The following is a 24,281-nucleotide window of genomic DNA, read 5'->3' on the forward strand; positions in this document are numbered from 1 at the left end:
CTCCCTGTCCTCCTGCTCCTCCTGGAACCCACGTGGAGTCAGAGCTGATGGGGTCTCCTCCTGCGTCTCCCTGCGCCTCCCTGCTGGAGAACAGGTGAAGTAGCTGGACTGGAGTGGGGGCGGAGCCAATGGGAGGGGGGAGGGCTGGAATGCTGAGGCCAGGGAGGAGTCAGCAAGGAGCCACGCCCCCAGGGAATCGGGGAGGGGGTGATGCTGACACCAGGACATCCAGGTCATGGACAAGCTCTGGGTGCTCCAGGGCCGGGGAGGGCTCGCCCACTCTGGCCAGCCCTGTGGGTGACAGCAGCAATGGGCTGAGGCAGTAGCACCGCCCCCTCCCCGATAGCCCCCGGCCCCAGCTCCCTTCTGACTTGGACTCTGGTTATCCATGACCCGTGGACAAAACAAGATATCTGTTGGCAAGAGAAAGCCCCAGCAGAGCAGAGGCCAGTGCACAGGCACAGCAGGGTGCCGGTGCCCCACCTTGTGCTAACCGCCCACCTGCAGGTGTGACCCCAGGGCTTTCGTAGCACATCTAGGTGCTCAAAGTGATGTCCACTGGCTGCCTTCATGGGCACACTCTCCAGCCTTGCCCTGGGCAGGCCATTCCTAGCGGCGGGCACCCTCTCAAAGCTGCCATGGGAACCTCCCTCCCTGCCCCACCTGCCTCAGGCAATGACCTCTTCCTGCCATGAAGACTACAAGTACCCATTCCAGTCCATGCCCAGGCGCCTGGCTTTCCCACCCACCTTCTCCTTCGTTTAAGATCTGAAGGAGTTACAGAGAAAGGGAGACATTGAACCTGCTAGTTCACTTCCCAAATGGCCACAACAACCAGGACTAGGCCAGCTTGAAGACCGGAGCCCGGAACTCCATTTGGGTCTCCCACGCTGGTGGAAGGCATCCAACTCTTAGGCCATCCTCTGCTACTCTCCCAGGCTACAAGCAGGGAGCTAGATGGGAAGTGGAGCAGCTAGGGCTAAACTGCCGCCCATATGGAATATAGGGGGTCACAGATAACCTGTTGTACCACTGCCAGCCTCAAACTCACACCGTGTGTAAGGCTGGCCAATGGGGTCCTCAGCCTGGGAAGGTGAGGGCCAGGCCTCCAGGGACACCTATCTCCTTGGACACCACTCATGCTGCTAGGGTCGGGGCTGTGGGTGTGTCCCCGCCCCGGAACTGGGCTGGCTCTGCAATGAGGCAGGCAGGGCCCCGACAGCATGCTCACCACACAGGGAAGTGGGGTGTCAGGGGCCTGACAAAGACCCTGCACCCAAAGGCGGGCCCAGGGGATGGCACAACCTGTGGGCTCAGCGGAGCTGCAGGGTACCAGGGCTGCAGCATGGGCTGCCACTTGGAGTGGGTCTTCCCTCTCCTGCAGAACCATCACAGCCCCTGACCTCAGGAGGCCAACCCGTGCCACCTCCCCAATCCCTGGCACAGCCAGGGTCCAGGACGAGGACCGGGCCTCCTCCCTCGGCACCCTCGGACGCTGCTTGGGGATGTGACTCTGCCCTCAGGAACCTGCACCCACGCTGGGCTCAGGACTGGCAGAACAGAGGGAGAGCAGGGTCTCAAGGGAGGGACAGGTGGGTCTGGGGGTCTGGACCTTCACGCAGGCACCACCTGCAGGACACAGCCCGCAGGACCTCGGTGGGTGCAGCTCAGCCCTCCCTGCCCCACCAGGCAGGCACAGCAGCCCTGGCGCCCCCAAAGACGCCTTCACCGCTGGAAAGGAACGGACTCTTTATTCCCACATTTCACAGTGGGCCTCCACAGCTCAGGGGCGGCACAGCTGGAGACCAGAGACCCAGGGCGGGAGAACTCTCCGCGGGGCGGGCACAGGAGGGTCCAGGGCCGCTGTTCCGCACAGCCGCGGGCGAGAGGCCTCCCTGGCATGAGCCTGGCAAGGCTGCATGCGCAGGGAGGTGGAGGCGGATCCCCGCAGACTGAGGTAGTGATCAAGCAAAGCACTTGAGCCCCATTCCCCTTGGGCCTGGGTTCCCAGGGAGGGGGTGCGCGGAGCAGGCAGGGGGCGGCCCTGCACGCGGCCCCGCCCAGGGCGCAGGTGGAGGCTGCACTGCTGGGTCGGGGGTCCCTGTGCAGCCCTGGCCCTCTGCTCCCAGGGCCTCATCCACACCTCCTGCCGCAGGCCGAAGAGCCGCTGCCCTCTGTCTCCTTGCGGGGTCAGGCAGGGCCACCAGGACGGACCAGCTCTGTCCCTGGTGCCTGCAGTCCCTGCCTGTCCCTCTCTGGCTGCCTGCAGCAGAAGGGTCACGGCTCCGTCGTGTCCTCAGGGACTGAGAAAGGACCTGGAATGCCCACTGCACTCCCCGCACCCCCAGGACCCCCGGGGTGAGGGAGAGACGCCGCTGCCCACACAGGACGTGGAGAGGGCCAGGCAGACAGGGCATGGTTTAATGAAGGCGCAGGGCGGAGCTCGCCTGCAGATGCACCAGGCTGGGAGAAGAGTCGACTCCTTGCTTCTGCACGGGCAATGTCAAGGCTAAGCCATCTGGATTAGCTGTTGGCCTGCACGGAAGGGAGAGAGAGACAGTGTGTTCCTGAGCAATGAGACATGGGTGGGGCTGTTTCCCTGGGCTCACTCGACGCTCTGGCGAACCAGGCAGCGGAGGAACACAGCGCAGGGTAATTACTGCTCAGCGTGGAGGTGGCCAGGGCAGCTGGGTCCCTGGCAGGCAGCAGCTGCCGTGGAAGTCTGGCGAACAGGGTGAGAGGGCAGGTACAAGACTTCCCCGGACCATAGCTGGCCCTCAAGTTCGTTATTCCTCAAGTCTCTACTGCTTCCCACCCACAGTGGCACCTCGCACTGCGGGCACTGGGCGCACTTGCTCCTGAACCCCCTGCCCCAATAGACACTCCCCGTCCTCCCGGGCAGGCTGGGAGCCCTCCTGCAGCCAAGGACACTTGACAACCAAGGCCCTGCGGTCATCTGGGGGCACATTGTCCCCTGCCTCAGCAGCTGGGGGAGCATTCTTTATTGCAGGCTCCAATGCGGCTCCTGCCCTGACTTGGCCAGGCCACTGCTCCTGGCAGCCCAGGCTGGCCGTCTGCCAGGGACCTCCTTTCTGCCCACTCCCCAATTTGCCAGAGTCTCAGGGTCCCAAGACCCTCCACACCAGGCAGGGGGCACCATCTCCACCCTTCCCACTGCTCGGGCCTTCATCCACAGGGTTGGACGGGTAAACCGAGTTAGCCAAGGCTGCACCAAATGTGCAGGGCAGTGATGGAAGAGGTTTCCCTGTCCAGGTGGGGTGTCCACTGCTTTGCCCAGCACCAGCAGGTGGCGAGGACAGGGCATGGGCACAAGCGGAAGGGGGCATCGGAGCAGGGGAGTCTGGGAGACTGGGCCAGGGCAGGTGTGAGGGGAGACAGGCTTTGTCTGCACCCTGATGTGTTCAGGCTCCGGGGCCCCCAGGGCCCCAGGGCTGGGGTCAGCAGGAACAGGGGGTGTTACCCTCATCTGTTGGTAGATCCAATCTGTGAACACCGTCACATTCCCATACACGCCTGGTCTGTAAGCTTGTGCACAGCCGGAGCCCCAGCTGGTGTCCCCAATCAGCCACCAGATGTTGTTCTTCTCTGTGACCAGGGGTCCGCCACTGTCACCCTGGGGGCGTGGCAGGTGTTACCCAGAGCAGCAAGTCAGGGGGACATGGCAGGAGAGTGGGCACCCCCCCACAGGGCAGTGGGCAGTGGGCAGTGGGCAGGGAGCGGGGGTCTCGTGGCTCCACCAGCAGAGACAGGTCACTGGGACAAGGCCACCACCGAATGATGCAGCAGCAAGCAGCCGGCCAGGTCTCCTCTCCAATAAGCAGGGCCCCCAACCGTGTGAGAGAGAACCAGGCCCCCACACAGGCTGCTGCCACCACAGCCGCCCCTGCTGGCACTGCCCTCCCCAGCTGCCGCCCTCCCTGCTGGCAGCCACCGCTCCCTGGCTGCTCGCCCCAAGGCTATTACCTGGCAGGAGTCCACGTTGCCCTCCAGGTAGCCAGCACAGACCATAGAGGGCGTGATCAAGTTATTGTAGACGTATTTGCTGTTGCATTTCCGGGACTCGATGAGGGGCACCTGGGCAGCGTTCAGCACGTCCGACGTCTTCCCTGGGGGGGTGTCCAGCGATCAGAAAGTGGGCCCTTCCCCCCACCAGACCACACAGCACACCCCGTTCTTCTCCCTCCTCCCCACGGCCCGGCCCAACACGGAGCCCTGTTGCGGATCAGTCATCCCTCCCAGCAGGGGCTCCGCCCACCCGTGAGCATCCTGGAATCGGCCTGAGCTGTCCCGCAGCCCGTTCTGTGGGACAGCTTCCCCGCTTCGTGTCTCTCTCCTCCTGGGACCATTCCCAGGGATATGTCCCTGCGAAGCCTCTGTCCCCTCCTCTCTCCCCTCTCCCTGGGCTGTCTGGTTCCTGCATCTCCCATCTAGCTCCCGGCACAAGGCTCGCCCATCACTGGCTTGGCTCAGGAACAGCCAGGATTGCATGGCAGAGCTCCCCACCCTGCTCCCCTGGGAACCTGCTCTCTCCTAGTGCACCCCTCCACATCCTGGGAAGCCAGTGTGACAGTCTGTGATCCTGTCTGCTATACCGGCCTTCCTCCCTCAACTGCACCCTGCTGTCAATCACAGCATCTGAGCTGCCAGTCATGCCATGCCCTACTTCAAGCCTCCTGTCTCACAGAGAAGCGGAGCTGGGCTCCCCCCAGGACTCCCTCACTGGGACAGCACTGTGGAGAGGGGTGCAATGAGTGAGCCGAGCCAGGGGCCAGCTCTAAGCTCATCCTTCCCCAGCTGTGGTCACCCTGCTGCCTGCAGCGTGGCTCTCATCGCTCCCACAGCAGGAGTGACAGTGGGCAGGGCTGGCCCCGTTCTTCCCAGGCAGCAGATGGGAAGGGTGAGGCACAGAGCCACAGCACCAGGACTCAAGCCCTGCCCTCCCACTTCTGTATTCGGGGACCTCTGGGGGCCCTTACCTTTCTCGTACGTGGCCCCCCATCCGGAGATCCAGCATTCCTGATTGGGCGCCAGCATCAGGCCTGGGTTGGGCAGACACACCGGCTGGATCACTTCTGGAGAAGCGGAATGACAGTGGGTGAGCGGGTGGTGGCCACTGCAGCCCTGACCACCATGTCCACTTGGCTCCACCCTGCCCTTTCTCCCAGACCCCTGACTGCAAATGCCCCAAAGCTCTACCTTCTGCCCCTGCCAGGCCCTCTTGCTAACGGCCTAGAAGACCCCTGGAAAGTGGGACGCCTTATCACCGGAGGTCTGAGTGAGCCCAACAAGCACTCTCCAGGTGGCCGCATGCCCAGGGAACACACACACACACACACACACACTCACAGGCCAGGGCGCCTGCATGGCGCCTGCGGAGCGTACTGCACCCATTCCCAGAACAGGTGCATCCACACCTGTGGCCCATCACAGCCGTGTGTGGGGTGGGGCTTGTCTCTACTCAAAGCTAGAAGTCCTTGGGTGACTCCAGGGAGGGCCAGTCTAACAAGCTAAGGCATGCTGCTTTGAATTCTGTTTTCAAGTAGCTTGCTTTCAGAATGTCTGAAAAAAGTGTGTGTGTGTGTGTGTGTGTGTGCGCGCACATGCACGCGGTCCACAGACCAAGATGGAGGTGATGTGGGCAGTGCCTGGATGTCCTTGGTTGTCATAGCTGGGAAGCAGGAGAATGTTCCAGATGCAATCACTGGCTTCAGGGTGAGGGGGTTACCCTACCCTGCCATCAGGGGCAGTGGTGCAGCTGAGACGCCAACATCCGCAGACCATCCCAACAGGTGGATATGCTGACGGGACTGACAGAGGCAGGACAGCCGCCACTACTCTGGCCTGCCTAATTCCGCACAGGCCACAGCACCTGGCGCCCACAAGCCATTTCTCAAGGAACAGCCTGCATTCCCTAGGGGCGTCTCCCGAGACCCCCAGCCCGGGCGGAACCACACACACCACTGAAGGTCAGGGGCGTCTGCAGTTTGATGAGAGCAATGTCATTGTTCTTGGTCTTGGAGTCGTAGTCTGGGTGAGAGATCACTTTCTCTGCTCGGTTTCCGCTTCCGTAGAGCATCTGAGGCTGAGACAAGATGCCCGCGTACACCGTCCAGTAGCGGGCGCTGTTCAGAGGCCTGTGGGACAGACGCGGTCAGGAGGCCCATTCTGGGGAGTAGGGGGCCCCAAATCCAGTGGGGAGGCAGGTCCCTGCGCAAGCACACAGCAGAAGGGAGGCGACTGGCTCCCCCACCACCTCTTACCCCGAGCCTGGCTATTTCTCACTCCCCTGAAGACCCCGCACTCCTGTGGGCTTCCACCCAGTCTGCGGGAAGCCCCCCACTTCTGTTCCGAGTTTTCTCCCCCTTTTCTGGAGGTGTAGCCAGAGCATTTCTTGTCACACAGTAGGTGCTTAGTAAATATGTGCTGTTGAACGGCCTCAAAGTCAAGGTAGCCCCTCAATCCAGGGATTCTACTAAGGGCTCTTAAGAGGAGCTGGTTCCTAAGGGCGCTCAGAACTGGGGGTGCAGGACCTTAAATAGGGACCCCCAGAGGATCTCCCAGCCAGGGTCCCTGACAGCCCTGCTTTAGCCCCACCACCCAACCCAGCAGCTCTGCCTTAGCACCCCCACCCCACCCTAGGACCCCAAGGGGCAGAGGAGGCAGCAGCCGGAAAGTCCTCGGTCATTCCTCCCCCACCCCCACGCCTCTTGGCCAGGCAGGGATGGGCATGGTGAAGCAGGCACCCTCCTGACCTAACATGCCACTCGGGGGCTCCCCCTGGAGCCGCTCAGGAGTACCCCCTGCCGGCAGCCAGCACATCCCCTCTGGGGCCCAGTGCTACTCACTCCTCCAGGCAGTGGGCAGCCGTCACGATCCACTGCGGGGTGATGATGGAGCCTCCGCACACGTGGACGCCCTGCACATGCAGGCTCACCTGCCACGGCCACTCCCCGGCCACGGCACTCGTGCCACCCACAATCCTGCTCTGGCCGCTGGGGGAGGATTTCACACCACACTCTGGGGGCACAAGAGAAGAAGCTGGGATCACCTGTGCCACGTCCAACCCACCCACCCACCCAGGGGCTCCCTCTCACCTGCCACCCTCACCCCCCTTTGGCCACGTTCCAGCTCAAGGAAGCAGAGGATGTGCCACAGCCCCCCCCCCCAAGGGGCAGCACCACCTTCTGGGGGTGCAGGGGTGGGGTGGCCACTGCTCAGGGGCTCTGTGGGGTCTCCTGGTCGGAGGGGCTCCTGGAGCCCCCAGTAGGGCTGTTACAGCCCCAGGCCAGAAGCTTCTGGAACAAGGAGAGGAAGGCAGGGTGGCTCTGGAGGGAGAGGATGTGGTGGCTAAGGGGCCCAAAGAGCAGGACAAAACGGAACCCTCTGCACCCCAAGTCGCTCCTGGGGAGCGAGTGCTCACTCAGTGCACCCCCAAACCACCTGCCACGGCTGTACGGGCAGGGAGCAGGGTCGGCACCCCTTGTTCCACAGCTATGCCAACACCAACTAGGTACCTGAGATGCTTCCAGCCCGGCCTCACTAGAAGTCACCCTGTGGGCTGGCATGCCCTCTGGTCAAGACCCCAGAGTAGGGCAAAAGACGCCCCTTTCCTTCTCCATTGTTCCATGGTCTGGAAGGCAAGCCACAGACCTGACACTACCCAGGTCTCAGCTTCCACCCAAAGCCTCGAGAGAAATGGCAGGGGAGCCGTGGCCTGCAGGCACTGTGTCGAGGCCTCGGGGTGGCCACATCCCCGGACTGCACAGCTTCAAGTCCACAGGATCAGGAATGTGACCCTACCCACGACAGGGCCTCCGGCTGGGGCTGCGGGGCCGCGAAGAGCAGGGCCCAGCTGGTCCCCGAGGCTGCCCCCTTGCATGGCTGCAGGCTTCTGAAGCAGGTGAAACCCAGGGGGCACTTCTGCGAAGGCCAGGCCACCCCCCAGGTGAGAGCTGTAAGAAGGGGCATGGGGTGGGGGCGGGGGCACTTACGGATACAGCGCAACGACACCACCACCTTGGAGGAGCAGGTCTCACTGGGAAAAAAAAAAAACGGGGGGACATCTGAGTCATCACAACGGGGCATGCCAGACTCTTCTGAGCTCCTGGGGAGGGGCCAGTACCGACGGCAGAGCAGATTCAGAGAACAGACCCCAGCTCAGCTGGGGCTGTGGGTCCCTGCACAACTCCCTCGGCCTCCCTGTGGCCGTCGGGGCGATGAAGCAAGCTCACAGGCTGAACACCATCATCTGTAAATTTGGAGGCTGCAGCGCCCCCACTGTTTAGGTGGGCAGCAAACGTGCTGTCACCAGCAGAGGATGGCACCTCTGGGCCCAGACAGCAGGTGCACACAGCAGGCGCGGGCTGAAGTGGCTGAGGCACACATGCACCATGGATGAAGTGCAGCTTCAGAGGAGTGTCCGCTTCCCCCGAGCTCCCATCATGCCCACGCAAATTCGCCAAAGCAGAACCAACTGTGGGGCCAAACACCTTGGACACGGGGTTCTCGCTCTGGAGTACTAACTCAGGTCAGGGAGGGGGCAGTGAGGAGGAAGCCCACTGCCACGCTAGCTTTCATATCCATGAAGACACATTACATCATTTTGATGTAAAACAAAATAGGTGTGGAGCCAGTGCGATGGATCAACTGGCAAATCCTTCGCCTGCAAGTGGACACTGGTTCAAGTTCTGCTGCTCTATTTCCCACCCAGCTCCCTACTTATGGCCTACGAAAACAATGGAGGACAGCTCAAAGCCTTGGGCCCTACACCCACGTGGGAGACCCGGAAGAGGCTCCTGGCTCCTGGCTTCAGACCAGCTCAGCTCTGACTGTTGCAGCCATGTGGAGCATGAGCCAGTGGATGGAAGCTCTTTCTGTCTATCCTTCTCTCTGTAAACCTGATCTTTCCAGCAAAAATAAGGTAAGTCCTTAGGAAAACCGATCTGTGCATATGAGAAGGAGCCAAAGAGCTTGTGGAAAATATGAATTATAAAATCCATGTGGGCCCGGTGCAGAGGCCTAGCAGCTAAAGTCCTCGCCTTGAACGTACTGCAATCCCTTATGGTCACCAGTTCTAATCCCAGCTGCTCCACTTCCCATCCAGCTCCCTGCTTGTAGCCTGGGAAAGCAGTTGAGGACAGTTCAAAGCCTTGGGACCCTGCACCCGTGTGGGAGACCTGGAAGAAATTCCTGGATCTTGGCTTCAGATCGGCACAGCATCGGCCGTTGCAGTCACTTGGGGAGTGAATCATCAGATGGAAGATCCTTCTGTCTGTCTCTCCTTCTCTCTGTATATCTGACTTTCCAACAACAGAAAAAATCCATGCAAGGTATCACAGGGCCACACATCACACCTGAGAACTGCACCTGCTGGCCAGAGTGATGCCTCAGTGTGCGAGTGCCTAGGGGGCATGGCTGGCATTCAATAGTCTGTTCTGTTCAGACCCTTGTGTCCTTAACTGGCTTGTGTTCTCCATTTCACGTTTAGGGGTCTTCTGACTCCAGGTGGCCTTGAACATGCAAACTTGTATGACCAACTTCTGCCATAGTAGCTTGGATGACCCAGACCATCTCTCTGTGGATCCCGCACCTTGGAGGGCCCTTTTACCCAAACGATGCCCCGTTCCAGCAGGAAGTAGCCAGAAGACACCGATGCCCTTTACCCCTGTGGAAGTAGGAGGTGGGATTTAAAGAGGGCGGTCTGAGACCTTCCAGGCCTGCTGAGGTCGTGGCCACACCTCCAGGTGGGCGGCACAAGCACCACCCGGCCATTTCCTAACTGGTTAAGAGACCACCAATAGGGGACATCTTACCTGTAGGCTCCCACCCAACAAGGAGGGATCAGGGAACACTTAAAACCCCAAGACCCTCCCTCCAACCTGTGCTGTCTCTCCCTCCCCCTCCAGAGGTGCTTTCCCTTCCCCGCTCACCTGGTCCCTTCACAAATAAACTTTTCTATGCACAAAAGAAAAAAAAAATCCATACATGGATGCCAAAAATATTTTTCTTAACTTAATTCTTAAGATGTATTGATTGAGAGAGAAAAAAAAGAGGGAGGGTCTTCCATCTATTGGTTCACTCTTGGAAAGCAGCTGGAGGTGGGCCTGGCCGTAACCAGGAGCCTCGAGATCTAGCTGGCTCTCCCACATGGGTGGCAGGGCTGTAAAGCTTTGCAATGCCTTCCACTGCTTTCCCAGGCATATTCCCAGGCAACTGGATCGGAAGCAGCCATCTGATCCACGGAGCTGGCATCACAAGTGGCAGCTTAATGCACTGTGCCCAACAGTAGCCCTCTCAAAAATGCTTTAAGGCAAAACAAACATGTTCTTTGTGCAACACTGCAGGAACTTTTTAAAGTCCCTCTGCACACTGGGGATCTCAAAGCAATCTGTAGCTCTATCCAGAAGTCACAGGAAACTTCCGGGGTCACGTGACTGATATCTCCAGGAAAAAGTAATGTCACCAAATCAAACCAAAGTGACCCCTGGGAGGTGCTCAGGCTCCCCCGCCCAGGCTCAACACGGAAAAGAAACCCCAGTACCTGCACCCCAGTGGTGCACGGCCTAAGACAAGCAGGCCTGTGGCGCCCAGAACTGGCCCAGCACTGCCCACTGCGGCTGCATGTCCCGTGCCCTCAGTCCTGAGAATTAGCCGGACCACCGCAGGCATGAGCGTGGGCGAGACCCAGGCCAGCCCACTCCCAAAATCAGGACTGCCTTCGCACACAGGGCCCTGGTCCAGACTGCAACATGATGCCTTGGCCACCCTCCATCCTGGCCAGCCCTCGCGGCCGGGCTGTCTTCCTCCGGAGCAGCGGAGACTGGTTCCACTTTAAGCACCTTCGAGAAAATCCACAGCCACCCATGCTTCCCACCCTGCATTCTGGGCCCACTCACATGCCACCCAAGTCCAAGTCCTCCTTAGCCCTCTCATAGGCATGACGGCAGATGCCATCCCAGGCTGACTCTGGCTGCAGGGCCCTGACAACGTCCCGCAAACACATCTTGCTAACAGGGGACATTTCCCTAGAATCCTTACATCCAGCAGGGACATCCCCCTGTGGAAACCACCAGGATCTGGGGTGCAGCTGACTTTCAGAGTGGGGGGGCCACCCCAAGTGAGCTCCAAGACTCTGAACAAGTTGTGCACAAAGTAGGTAAAGCCACGCTCTCCCGAGCCCCACGCCTCCCGCGGCGCAGCCGGAGCCCGCGGCCCAGACAATGACCTTCTCCTCTTTCCTCAAACCGTCAGCCACCGTGTGAGTTCCCAAGGTGCTTGCCAAGGACCGCAGTCTCCCTGCCCCCCAGCCCTCCCCGCTCTGGGTCTCCTGGATTTTTCTTGGCTCCGGATTTCTTGTGTGACTGAGAAAAACAAAGAACCAGTCAGCATTTTCCAGGAGCCCAGGCAGCTGTGTTGAGCCTCTCCTGGGACAGTCGAACCAGCCCCTGCTGTCTGGAAGGTGCACCTGGCAGTGTGTCCCCTGTGTCTGCAGGGCTAGCCCCGAGGCATTCCCAGGACAGAAGGCTGTGGCAGAAGCCACCAGGAATGCAACCCTGCTCCCAGTCTCCAGCCAGAGGGCAGGTGGAACGCTGTGGGGAGTCTGCTGCTTGCCCTCCCCTAAATGTGGCACCCAGCACCTGGCTGGCAGGGGGCCGAGGGCCATGCCCTTGAGGTGAGTGATGGGGACCCAGAATGAGGGAGGAGTCTGTGCAGGTGACATCACAAAACATTCAGGGAGCAGCAAAGCTCCTGCAAACATCTGTCTATGCAGGTCTCCTGCCCAAACAGTTCAGCCATCCATCCGAGGCCCACGGACAGCCCTGGTCATTTCCACCCCCCGGGACACGCACTGGACGTGCCCAGAGCTGCAAGTCAGCTCAGCGGAGCAGGTGCAGGGAATCTTCATGCCACTGACCCTTCCCTGGCTCCCCAAGCCCCAGATCTACCCACCCCTCCCGTGGCATCGATGATGCCCAAGATGGCTGGGATAAAACGGACCAAACACCCCAGCTGCCGGCACAGGTGCCTAGGAAATCCTCAAAGCCCTGGCACCCCCAGAAAGAGCAGGCGCGCTCTGTGGGCACCCTGAGAATACGCCCCGATGCCCTTGAGGTCTGGAGAGAAAAGGAGTCGAATCCCACTTCAGCGACGGGGTGGGCAGCAGAGGCTGCGCCAACCCACCTGTCTCTCCGCGAGGAACAAAGCCAGCAAGCCCGCCCCAGGTAGCCCCTAATGTCCTCCGGGGCAGCCAGGCGCCAGCGCGCGGGGACAGGGACGCCTGCGGGGTCCCCGGCACGAACCTGTGGTAGAGCTTCTGATACAAGTCCCCGGTGCTGGCACTCAGGTTGAGCTTCATGAAGCTGGTGGCCCCGCTGTCATCGGCAATCCCACCGGAAGAATAAAAACTGCTCCTGGAAAAGACCCAGAACCCTTGTGTCCACGAGGGGCCAGCCCGCCAGCCATCACAAATTCCCTGGCTTCTCCCTGGAATCAGAGGGAGGAAACCTCGGCGTTTAGGAAAACCGAAGCACACAGATTCAACGCAGCGACCTTCAACGGGAGCTGAACGTCTGTTAGGGTAAAGAAAGGAAGATAGTGGGGGAGCTGGGGAGATGTGCTGGCATAGCAAGCTAAGCCTCTGCCTGCCGGGCCAGCACCCCATGTAGGCGCTGCTTTGAGTCTCAGCGGTTCCGCTTCCCATCCAGTTCCCTGCGTGTGGCCTGGGAAAGCAATCAAGGATGACCCAAAGCCTTGGGACCCTGCACCTGTGTAGGAGACCCGGAAGAAGCTCCTGGTTTCAGAGCAGCCCCGCTCTGGCCATGGAAGTCATTTCGAGGAGTGAACCAGTAGATGAAAGATCTTTCTGTCCCTCCTCTCTCTGTAGCTCTTTCAAGTAAAATACACAATTCTTTAAAAAGGAAAAAAAGGAGAAATGAAGACAGTAGGGGATGTGTGTGTGCACGCATCGCACAAGGGGTGCAGGTGTCTGACCACCCCCAGCTGGGGCGGGGTGGCGGTGCCACTGTGCCATCCACCCTGAGGGAGGGCCAGACGGCTTTTTGCATCATTCACCCGCTAAGGTGCAGCACGGCAATCAGACCAAGCAGGGTTCACTTCAAAAGCCGCTACACATGGTAGAACTTTGAAAAGCTTGACCAACAGAATTCAAGGCATGAAATCCATACCTCATCTCATAAGATGCATTTTTATTGGAAAGTCAGATATACAGGGACAAGAAAAGACAGAGGGCAAGACCTTCGGTCTACTGATTCACCGCCCAGGCGGCCCCAACGGCCGGAGCTGAGCTGCTCCAAAGCCAGGAGCCGGGAACCTCTTCTGGGTCTCCCATGTAGGTGCAGGGTCCCAAGGCTTTGGGCCATCTTCGACTGCTTTCCCAGGCCACAAACAGGGAGCTGGATGGGTAGTGGGGCTGCCCAGATATGAACCAGTGCCCATATGGGATCCCGGCATGTTCAAGGAGAAGACTTTAGCCACTAGGCTACTGTGCCAGGCTCATAAGATGCATTTCTAAGGAAACTTTTTAAAGACCCCATGTGGAACAGTCTGGACATGCCCTGGAGTCACACAGGCCACCCCACCCATGACTGTGGCTTGGGCATACACTTGTACGGGACTCAGGGGCTGAGGGGGTAGACCTTCACCTGGCTCTGGCTTCCTGGGGGACAATCAGGCTGAGTCCCCAGGGTTCAACCTGCTGCCTTTGTAAGAGGAAGAGACCAGAAGGCACACACGGCTGTGCTCCCCGTCTCTCACCACGTCACACATACAACTATGACCTTGGGACCCTTCCGGGAAAAAGACCAGCAGCAGATGAGGGTCCCTGGCACCCAGCCTGCAGTGCTAAGAGTTCCCCGCAGAGGGCGCTCCTGGGAGTGGCAGTCAGTAAGGCTGTTTTTGTGCTTGGGCCAGGCTGCCCTTGACCGCCAGAGGCTCCACCCTGGCCGCGAGGCCCAGGCCTGCACCTGAGACCCTGGGCATTCCCACAAGCAGGGCAGGCTGGCAGACCTGTGCTTCTGGGGCAAGTGGAGGTAGCCAGAGGGGGCGATGGGGGCCGTGGCGGTGCACTCACTTGTAGCCCATGTCCTGGCACGCCGCCCGCCCATAGTTTTCGTTCCAGCCGTCTTGGCACACGGGGTACCAGGAATTCCTCTGAGATGAATAGACCTGAAGGATGAAGTTCGGACCATAGAGGCGAACTGCACGAGAAGGGAAGCGCTGCGTGAGTGTCGCGTGGCTCTGTGGCTCTCCCCCCAGCCCACACCACGTGGTCCTCGTGCCACGCCAGCCCCAGGCTGTGGGCATACATTAAAATGCCTGCTTTATGCAAAAACATTCAAAACGGGGGTTTAAGTGAGAGCTCCCTGCGGCACAGCGACCCAAACGCCCACCTGCGGGTGAACAAACAAGACATGCTGGAAGACTCCTTGCCCGCACAGGGGAGGCAGCCCTGCTCTGGGCACCCCGGGAAGCCCCGTGGCCCACAAGGGCACCCTGGGGTACCCCCTCCCAGAGCCCCATGTGCCACCACACCCATGCAGAGGGCAGAGGGCTCGGTGTGCACAGCGCATCTGTGGGCATGGCACGGGAGGAGCCCCAGGGCTCCCCAGGAAACAGCCGTCGGTCAGGGAAGAGAAACGGACGCTGCTCCCTTTATTGAAACATCTGCTGGGCGGAGCAGACTCGGCACTGTCAAAGACAGGCGGTGAACACGCATCTGTGTTATATGTATGCGGAGTGTGTGTGTGATGTGCAGTTCACATGTGTGGCATGTGTGGTGTGTGTGGTTTGTGTGTGTGGCATGCGGTAAGCAGGTATGGAATACAAAGCATCGTGTGTGGGTTGTGTGGACGGTGTGTCTGATGTACAATGTTACATGGTGTGTGATGTGCAATGTATGTGTACATATGACGGCAGAGTGGGGGAGACAGCATTTTTCATACCACACCATTTATACTTCCCAGACTTTGATCTATTGGGGTACACGCCACGTGGCACGGGAGCATGGCAATACAGCTGGATCTCCGCCACTCTCTGCTTCACCCTGGAAGCTTAACTTAGGAAATCGGGGGCCCGACATGGCGCCCCCAAGGCAGAGCCAGGGAAGCACTGGAGCCCCGCGTGAGTCACGGGAGGGAGCCCGCTGCGTCTCCCCAGCACCTGCGGGTTTGTGGGTCTTACGTCAAACCCCGAGGAGTTAGCAGTGGGGGCCGGGAAGGCCACCTAGAGGTTTCTGGGGGCGCTCCTGATGCTGCAGTTGAGAAATGTCTATTTTTCAAAGACAGTGTTCTGTTGTGAACCTGCCAGGTTGTGTGAGTGTGTGTGTGTGTGTGTGAGTGTGTGTGTGAGTGTGTGTATGTGTGTGTGAGTGTGTGAGAGTGTGTGTGTGAGTGTGCGTGAGTGTGTGTGTGTGCGTGTGTATGTGAGTGCGTGTGTGTGAGTGTGAGAGTGAGTGTGTGTGCATGAGTGTGTGTCCCACGCCCTGGCCATCGATGACCTGACCCCAGGGGGAGCCAGCAGAAGCGGCCAACTCCAGGCTGGCGCAGAGCGCACGGGCCAGCTCGGGACGGGGCATGGCGCTTTCCTCCGTTCAGTGAGCATGGGTGCCCGCGAGCCCTGCCACAGCGGGCAGAGCACCCTGGCTCACGGGCCGTGGGCTCAGCTCTGGCGGCGGGATTTCTTGGTGTGCTGCTCATCCCGAGTCCTGTTTGGTCTCAGCCACTCTGGCTATGTCCTTCAAAGACAAACAAGCCAGGGACGGGAAGGCAGTGAAAGCCACAACCAAGGTAGCTGGAGAAGTTCTGGCACAGCGGTTAGGCTGCCAGCTGCAACGCCACTGCCCGTGTGAGCACCAGTTCAAATCCCGGCTGCTCTGCTTCCGTTCCAGCTTCCTGCTAGTGTGCTTGGGGGCAGCAGATGAAGGTCAGGGGTCTTGGGGCCTGGTACCCACGTGACAGGAGCCACAATGAGATATCACTAATACCTGTTAGATCGGCTGTTATAAAAACAGCAGTAAGTACTGGCAAGGGCATGGAGCAGAGAACCCCAACGTGCCGTTGGTGGGGAAGGGAGCCAGCACAGGTGTGCTGCGGGTTGTTCAGAGATTCCTCAGAAAGGTCCAGATAGAATGCCTACTGCCCAGGGTGTCCCACCCCCTGCTGGCAGGAGCCACCCACTCCCCACGCCCTACGGCACGCACCACGGCCACCAAGGCAGGCATGCAAAATTGCCACGGTGGGGCCACAGAAGTGGGGGGACATGCTGCAGCCTGACTCAGCCACGGGAAGAGAGGAACTCGGGAGGACTTCAGGGCCCGGGAAGGAAGCCGGATGCAGAAAGACAAACGGCGCCAGGACCAAGCTGGGTCCTCGGGAGATCTGGAAAGCCCGACTCACAGACCCAGGGTGCAACAGTGGGCACCAGGACCGGAGCAGAGTGAGGGGAAGGTGCCACCACGGAGCGCAAACTCGAGCAAGCAAATAGATGCCGGCTGGCCACACCCGGGGGGATGCTAGAACACACCCCGAGCCCAGGGCTGGCCTGAAGGCCTTGGGGTGGGGGTGGTCCAGGGCACCAGTCACACCCGCCCTGGGGGTGCCCCTGGCTGACTCACCACAGCGGTTCTCATCCTCTCCGTTGGGGCAGTGGAAGACGCCGTCGCACCAGTTGGAGGGGCTGATGCAGATCCCTGAGGAGCCACACTCCATTCCAGAGCACCTGTTCTCCACTGGCAGGGAGAGACGCCCATCAGGCGGGGGAAGCCATGGGGCCCACTGGGAGGGTCTCCATCTTCATCTGGGGCAGGGGCAGGTGGCGTCACAGGGGTCAAAGGATGACCCTGTGAGGTTCTGGCTCCCCTTCTGTGCCACACAGGACACTTCAGGGATGCCCAAGAGCAGAGGGCAAAAGGCAGAATGCAGCAACAGCAGGTGCCGTGGACAGGGCTTGCCCAGGCCCCAGCAGCCACTGCTGCATCTGGCATCCAGAGCCAAGTGGGGGACCTGTCCATCCCACAGCTGGTGGCTCTTAGCAGCATCCCCCAAACGCTAGGAAGGTTCCAGCTGCATCTCCCGCAGTGCATATTAACGCTAGAGAAACAGCCTGGAGTTTGGCATCCTTCCGACCTGCAGAAGGTGCGTCTACAAGACACAGCAAAAGCTTGGGACAAGCACAGAGGCCTCTGCACATCTGCCAGCCCCCAGGGCAAGATGGGGTTCAGGCCTAAGACGACAGTGCAGCTGGAGGTGGCTGCCCAGCTCCCACACTTACAGAAGTTCCAGAGCAGGCCAGCGATCAGCCCGGCCCCCACCAGAACGGCGCCCACGGCCAAGATGACCTCTGCGGGAGAGAGGAGAGAGCGGCTCAGGGGCGGCCCGAGGTCACGCGTTCCCCTCCCACCCTGCCGTGCCTGTGGAGCAGGTGCACCTGCCCTGGCCCGAGACACCTGTCGTGGACAGGCAGTGAAGGTGTGGGGACGACAGTCTCGTGGCCTCATCTGTGCTCAGAACCCGTGCCGCGGCTCGTGGTGGGCAGGAGCCTCACACCGAGCCTTTCTACCGTCTAGTCAGAGAACTCACAGGGTTGGAGCCCCGTGCGGGACAACAGAACCAAGGGGTGTGCAGGAACACTCACCCCCATCACGAGATTGGAAAGCCTTTTTTGTTATTACTTTTAAAAATTTATTTGAGGAGCTGGGGTGATGGCATACAGGCTAATCCTCTGCCTGCAACCACTGGCATCCCATATGGGCACCAGTTCTCATCCTGGCCACTGCACTTCTGATCCAGCTCCCTGCTTATGGCCTGGGAAAGCAGCAGAGGATGGCCCAACGATGGTCTCCCACATGGGAGACCCAGAAGAAGCTCCTGGCTCCTGGCTTAAAACTGGATCAGCTCTGGCCACTGCAGCCATCTGGGGAGTGAACCAGTGAATAAAAAATCTCTCTGTACATCTGCCTTCCCAATTAAAATAAATAAATCTTTTTTTAAAAAATGGGAAAATGAAATTAAAACATGAAATTAGAAACAAACTTTATTGCACGTAACAGCTTGCCTGCTGACTTTGGGCTATTGAATTGGGTCTCCTGGACTCTCCTGTGGAGCAGGGTGCCACAGGACATGCCCGGCTCTGCCTGGGATGGCTGAGCCCCTTGCAAATGAGCTAAATCCTCACCTTGCCAGCCCCACTTGCAATAGCCACTTGAATCTCCACTTCCCATCCAGCTCCCTACCTGCGGCCTGGGAAAGCAGCAGAGGATGGCCCAAAGCCTTGGGACCCTGCACCCGCATGGGAGACCTGGAAGAAGCTCCGGGCTCCTGGCTTTGGATCTGCTCAGCTCCAGCCATTGTGGCCATTTAGGGAGTGAACCAGCAGAGGGAAGATCTTCCTCTCTGTCTCTCCTTTGCTCTGTAAATCTGACTTTCCAATAAAAAACTAAAAATGCAAAACCCCAGATGGGGATGCAGACACTCCTGATGGAAGTCCCGGACAAGGCACTCCTCCACAGGGGCGAGGCCCACTGGCCGCCAGCTGGCCCTCAGGCTTGCCCACCACAGTCGGAGCCCACCCTGGGGGGCACACCGCAGAGGGGCCCTTGGCTGGCAGTCTTGGTCACGTGTCAGGGTGTCAGCTAACAAAGACAGGGATTTCTCCACCCACTGACGCCAGCGTGGCTAACAGGCAGGGGTGGAGGGGACCAGCGGCATCCCTAACCCACAGGAGGGATGGCAGAAATGTCCCCTACCCTAGTTAGAAACCGCTCAGCCAGACACTGCCAACTGCCCCTGTGGTCAAAAGCACCCCGGTCAAGAACTGTGGCCCTGCACCGCTCAGCTTCCCTCTGGGACAGGCACTGAGGCCAAGGCCAAGTTCCACCCCAATCTGGGTCAGAGAAGCACAGGGCGGAGGCAAGAGAGGGGAGAGACTGCCTCATGGGAAGGAGGGCGGTGGCCAGAGGGGTCATAGAAGCACCACCATGGGGCAGAGGAAGTGGCAGGCCTGGGCAGGGAGACAGGGCTCCCGCGGCACAAGCTGGAGGTCGGCACGCTAAAAGCTGTTTTCTTATTTGTCTGTAACCATACAAGGCATGGACACCTGCCTTCCTTGGGGTACCACAAAAGCACAGCCGGAGCAAAGCTCTCAGCTTGACTGCCCCCCATGCTACCTGTAGCAGGGGGCTCGCAGCGTGGAAACTGCCCAAGTTAAAAGCCAAGAGACGGGGCACGGGGCTGCGTCTGGAGAGCCATGAGGGGCAGCAGCCTGGCAGGCAAGAGAGTCAGATGGCGAAGGCGCCCGGCAGGGAGAGAGGGACAGAAGAATGCTGGGCAGCTGGAAGGCCCTGCAGCCGCTGGCAGGGCCCTCCGCAGTGGCGGGGTGCGTGGCGCCATGGCCACGCCTTCCACTACGCCAGAAGCCAGAAGCACAGAGAAGCTCACAGGGCCCCACCACCCCGGCAGGTGGAGGGCAGGGCAGACCAGGGCGGTGGTGGGGGATGGCTCCAGAGACCACAGACCCAGTCCTGGGAGACAAGTGCAAAGACGCCTACTTGCGGAGCACAGCAAGCGGGACCTGGAACTCCTGAGGACCACGGGTGTCGTGGCCTGCGTGGTGACCTTCGGAGCATACTGTGGGACCGTGGGTGGGTAGTGCTGAGTCGGGTACTCGGCGTAGGCCTGGGGGGCCACCGGGTGCGGGTGGGCACATAAGTTTTCCGGTTGGTAGCCATGGTTTTCGTAGTAAGGCCCAACATCTGGGGCTGGCCCCTGCGAACAGAAAGAGAAGACAGGTCATGCAGGAAGGCAGACACACCCCACATCACGTTTCCAACGAGACATGGACAGGCACCGTGTGCAGCTAAGTGCGCCCCACCGCCATCATGCAGCATGGTCTGGGTGAAAAGTAACCAGTGACTTCAGCTGTCAGCATCTCTGTTCCTGACTGCTCAAACTTTAGCAGGAAAACAGTGCCAGATAGACAGGAAAGACGTTTGGGTGAGCCACCGCTTGGGACACCCCAGCCCATCACAGTCTGACATCAGGACCTGGCTCTACCCCGAATCCCGGCTCCCTGCTCACGCACGTCCCAGCGGGCAGCAGGCCATGGCTCAAGCACCTGCCACCCACACGGGACAGCCCAGTGCAGCCCTGGCTCCGAGCTTCGGCCTGGCCCGGCTCTGGCTGCTTTGCACATGGTGAAAATGCTGTTCTTCGCGCCAGCTGATTTAGCTTTCAGTCGCATTAGCCATGAACTTTCTGAGGTTCTTAGGTGTGGACACCCTCCCAGACAGGTCACACTCGGCAGCCAGGATCAGTAGACCCTGGCACGGTTCCCACGTAGGGGCTGCAAACAGAAAATCCGTGAACACACAACGTGAGCTCCTGTGCAGGCGGCCTGGAGACCCAGGGCCTCTCCCCTTTCTCTCTCTCTCTTTTTTATAGATTTGTATATTTATTTGAGAGGCAGCGACAAAAGGAGAGAAAGATGGCCCACGTACTGGTTTACTCGTCAGATGGCTGCAACAACCTGGGCTGGACCAGGCCGAAGCCAGAAGCTTCTTCCAGGTCTCCCACATGGGTTTGAGGATCCAAGCTTTGCCCAGGTGTGCGAGCAGGGAGCCGGACTGGAAGTGGAACAGCCGAGACTCAAACCAGTCCCCACATGTGATGCTGGCATCACCGGCGGCAGCTTAACCTGACTGGCACACTTCTAGCCAAGCCTCATCCTTCCAATGTGTTTTCAGGTTCAAGTGCACGCGTGCGCGCGCGCGCGCGCACACACACACACACACACACACACACACACACACACACACACACACGGGGAAGCAGCCCTGGCCCAGCTCCGTGCTTAGGATCCTCCTCCCCTCTCCACTGCCTGTGCAGTTCGTTTCTGCCCCATCTTTCATTGACCTCTGAGGTTCCCACAGGCTAGCAGCTAGTCTGAGCACAGGAATTCCCGACGGGCCTCCAGGCAAGCCGAGTCAGAGAAGGAGCACGAGGGTAGCACCGTGGGGCAGTGGGTTAAGCTGCAGCCTGCAGATGCCAGCATCCCATAGGAGCACTGGTTCAAGTCCTGGCTATTCCACCTGTGACCCAGCTCCCTGCTCATGTGCCTGGGAAAGCAGAGAACGGCTCGAGTACTTGGGGCCCTGTACCCATGTGGGAGACCCACAGTGGCTCATGGTTATGGCTTCAGCCCGGCATAACCCTGGCCTTTGTGGTCACGTGGGGAGTGAACCAGCAAATAGATCTTTCTCTCTGTATCTCTCCTTCTCTGTAAAAACCTATCTTTCAACCAAAAGTAAATAATTTTTTTTTTTTAATTCCTTGGGAGGGCCTGGTGCAATGGCTCAGTGGATAAATCCTTGCCTAGCAAGCACCAGTTCATATCCCGGCTGCTCCATTTTCTAGCCAACTAACCCCCTGCTTGTGACCTGGAAAAGCAGTCAAGAACAGCCCAAAACTTGGGGACCCTGCACCCATGTGGGAGACCCGGAAGAAGCTCCAGGCTTCTGGCTACGATTGTTTCAGCTCCAGCCACTGCGGCCACTTGGGGAGTGAACCAGCAGATGGGAAGATCTTTGTCTCTCCTCTCTGTATATCTGCCTTTCCAGTAACAGTAAATAAATCTTTTTAAAAATTAAGATAAAAAAATTTAAAAATAAAAAAGATAAATGCACCCTGGTGCCCCAAAATTCTAAAATCAGAAACTTCAAGAAAAATGCATTCTGTGGGGAAAAAAAGTGCCTGCATATTTTCCTGTGAGATCTACAAAACCTCGTTCTGAGCACAAACCCTGCTAACGGAACTTGTTTCGGGTGTGTGGTGAGCGGTAAGGGGCACAGAGGTGACGGTGCCACTCTGGATGCCCACCTGGCACATCACAAGACCAGGGTTTGAGGTTCCATTTCCAGCTCCTGCTAACGTACACACAGAGCCGGGGACGCCTCCAATGGGGGTCCCAGGCACGGCCATGCGAGACCCCGATGAAGTTTCCACCTCCTGGCCCAGCCTTGGCTGTGGTGGGCATCTGGGGGCAATGCAACAACAGACAGAAGATCCTCCTGTCTTTCTGTTAAGATTCCTTTGTTTATTTGATGGGGAGATTTACAGAGAGAAGGCGAGAGAGCGAGTATCTTCCATCTGCTGGCTCACTCCCCAAATGACCACAACAGCTGAGGCTGAGGTATCCGAAGCCAGGAGCCAACAGCTTCCTCCAGGTCTCCCTGGTGGGTGCAGGGGACCAAGCCTTGGGCTGTCCTCTGCTGCTCTCCCAGGTAGATTAGCTGAATAGGAAACTGAATAGGAAGTGAAGCAGCCAGGATAAGAATTGGTGCCCATGTGGGATGCTGGCGTTTGCAGGTAGACAATTAGCCTGCTGGGTTTGGCGCAATGGCCTAGTGGCTGAAATCCCCACCTTGCATCTGCCAGAATCCCATATGGCACCGGTTCGAGTCCTGGCTGCTTCACTTCCCATTCAGCTCCCTGTTTGTGACCTGGGAAAGCAGCCGGGATGAGCCAAAGTCATGGGATCCTGCATCCAAGTGGAAGACCCAGAGCAAGTTCCTGGCTCCTGGCTTTGGATGGGCTCAGCTCCAGCCATTGCAGCCACGTCAGGAGTGAATCAGCAGGCAGAAGATCTTTCTCTCTGTCTCTCTTTTTCTCTCTGTAAATCTGCCTTTCCAATAAAATAAATCTTAAAAAAGAAAGATTATCCCGCTACGCCACCGGGGCCGCTCTGAGATTCTCTCCTTTTCTGCTCGGCTCTCCCGGCTCTTTGTCTTTGCCTTTCAGAGAAATCAAATAAATTAATATTTTCAGAAGGAGGAAGTGGTCAGATAGAATGGGGAACCAAGAATGGGACCTATTTCCGAGGAGGCAGGCTCCTGAGAGAGGGTCCGCCCGTCCGGCTTTTCCCAGGCTGTTGGCACCTTTGGTGCCCCATGCAAGCTCTGGTCCCTCTTCCCTCTCTCTGTCCCTGGACATCAGCCCTGCGCCTGCCCAACCCTGGGCAGGGGGGAGGATGCCAGGGTGCAAGCAGGCATCATCCGCTTCTGCTGACTGCAATGGCAACCACCTGCAGTTGCCACTGAAGCTCGCTCCTCCCTGTGCTGCCCGACCCAGGCGTCCCCGGCCCCCGGCCCCGGGGAGTGTGATGGGGTCGGCTCCGGGGGCTAGGCCAGAGCAACACAGGACACAGGCAAGCCAGCAAGGTAACCATTAACCACTCACCGAGTCTACAGCCATCCTGATCGTATCAGCAACATCAGGTAAGGCGAGGCATGCGGCCGTTCAAGATGACCTGTGAGAAAGAATGACAAGATTGTAATCATTCCGGGCGAAAGTTCCTTGCACTGGAGCGAGCTGCAGCTTCCCCCTCGACCTCACCCCGTTTCCCAGCTCTCGGCATACCTAAGACCTTGGCAGTAAAAGGACACTTCAAAACACTGGCGGAAGAGGCAATTAAAACGTTGGTTTATTTAAGTGCAAGTTATTTTCGAAAGCCCTGCACAGGCATTTGCCTCGTTTTGTGTCATAACACACATCTCCATACGCTTGCTCAAGTCCCTACAGCCACATGTATTGCACCAGGAATTTATAGCAGACATCCCAAGGAATCCAGACTTGCCCGGGGGTGGGAGAGGGGGTTCAGTTTTAACTGCTGTGACAAGGAGAGCCTAGTCTTGAAGTCCACCACCTGGGAAGGGCTGCCCATCCCACACCTCCCCTACCCCAAGCTCAGGCCTGCAAGTGCTGTGCCCCAAATAGGCTCTCCCTGGGACGCTACGACTTCCTTCACAGGGACCAGACCCAGCGCCAGGGAGCCTGTCAGCCCACCAGGTTCAGCACAGGTCAGGCTCCGGCAGCACCTCTTCCTAGACAGCTAACCGAACCTTCCAGAAGTCCCAGTCTCAACCACCAACACCATTCAGTTGATGACTTATTCAGGGAGGGTGTGAAATGAGCAAAGGCAGTGGATGCTGGTCCCTGTAGAACCTGGGCAGGTGTGTGTGCCGCACTACCACCCCGCACGTCGCCTACGGCCTCATAGCAGACGGGTCCCTCTGGATTTTCCAGTGTTATTCTTTTTTTAAAGATTTATTTCTTTTTATTGGAAAGGCGGATTTACAGAGAAAAGGAGACACACAGAAAGATCTTCCGCCCTCTGGTTCACTCCCCAAATAACCACAGTGGCAGAAGCTGAGCCGATCTGAAGCCAGAAACTTCTTCTGGGTCTCCCATGAG

General features: G+C 58.9%; 1 protein-coding gene across 1 annotated transcript in view; it reads right to left on the reverse strand.

Moving 5' to 3' along the window:
* Positions 1–169: 169 nt before the first annotated feature.
* TMPRSS2 (transmembrane serine protease 2) overlaps positions 170–24,281 on the reverse strand; it is a 30,091-nt gene continuing 5,979 nt past the window's right edge. Inside the window, exons 2-15 of the mRNA XM_040986601.1 lie at positions 23,268–23,337; positions 19,583–19,799; positions 17,308–17,376; positions 16,652–16,765; positions 14,111–14,237; positions 12,321–12,431; positions 8,013–8,056; positions 6,867–7,038; positions 5,980–6,155; positions 4,998–5,093; positions 3,985–4,127; positions 3,482–3,634; positions 2,610–2,709; positions 170–291 (exon numbers count right to left, since the gene is read on the reverse strand). Of these exons, the coding sequence (XP_040842535.1) occupies positions 170–291; positions 2,610–2,709; positions 3,482–3,634; positions 3,985–4,127; positions 4,998–5,093; positions 5,980–6,155; positions 6,867–7,038; positions 8,013–8,056; positions 12,321–12,431; positions 14,111–14,237; positions 16,652–16,765; positions 17,308–17,376; positions 19,583–19,799; positions 23,268–23,282 (1,659 nt within the window). The 5' untranslated portion in view covers positions 23,283–23,337. The remainder of the gene's footprint in view (positions 292–2,609; positions 2,710–3,481; positions 3,635–3,984; positions 4,128–4,997; positions 5,094–5,979; positions 6,156–6,866; positions 7,039–8,012; positions 8,057–12,320; positions 12,432–14,110; positions 14,238–16,651; positions 16,766–17,307; positions 17,377–19,582; positions 19,800–23,267; positions 23,338–24,281) is intronic.

Source organism: Ochotona curzoniae, unplaced genomic scaffold (assembly GCF_017591425.1).
Source record: "Ochotona curzoniae isolate NIBS_2020 unplaced genomic scaffold, NIBS_Ocur_1.0 contig_4516, whole genome shotgun sequence".
Lineage (NCBI taxonomy): Eukaryota > Metazoa > Chordata > Mammalia > Lagomorpha > Ochotonidae > Ochotona > Ochotona curzoniae.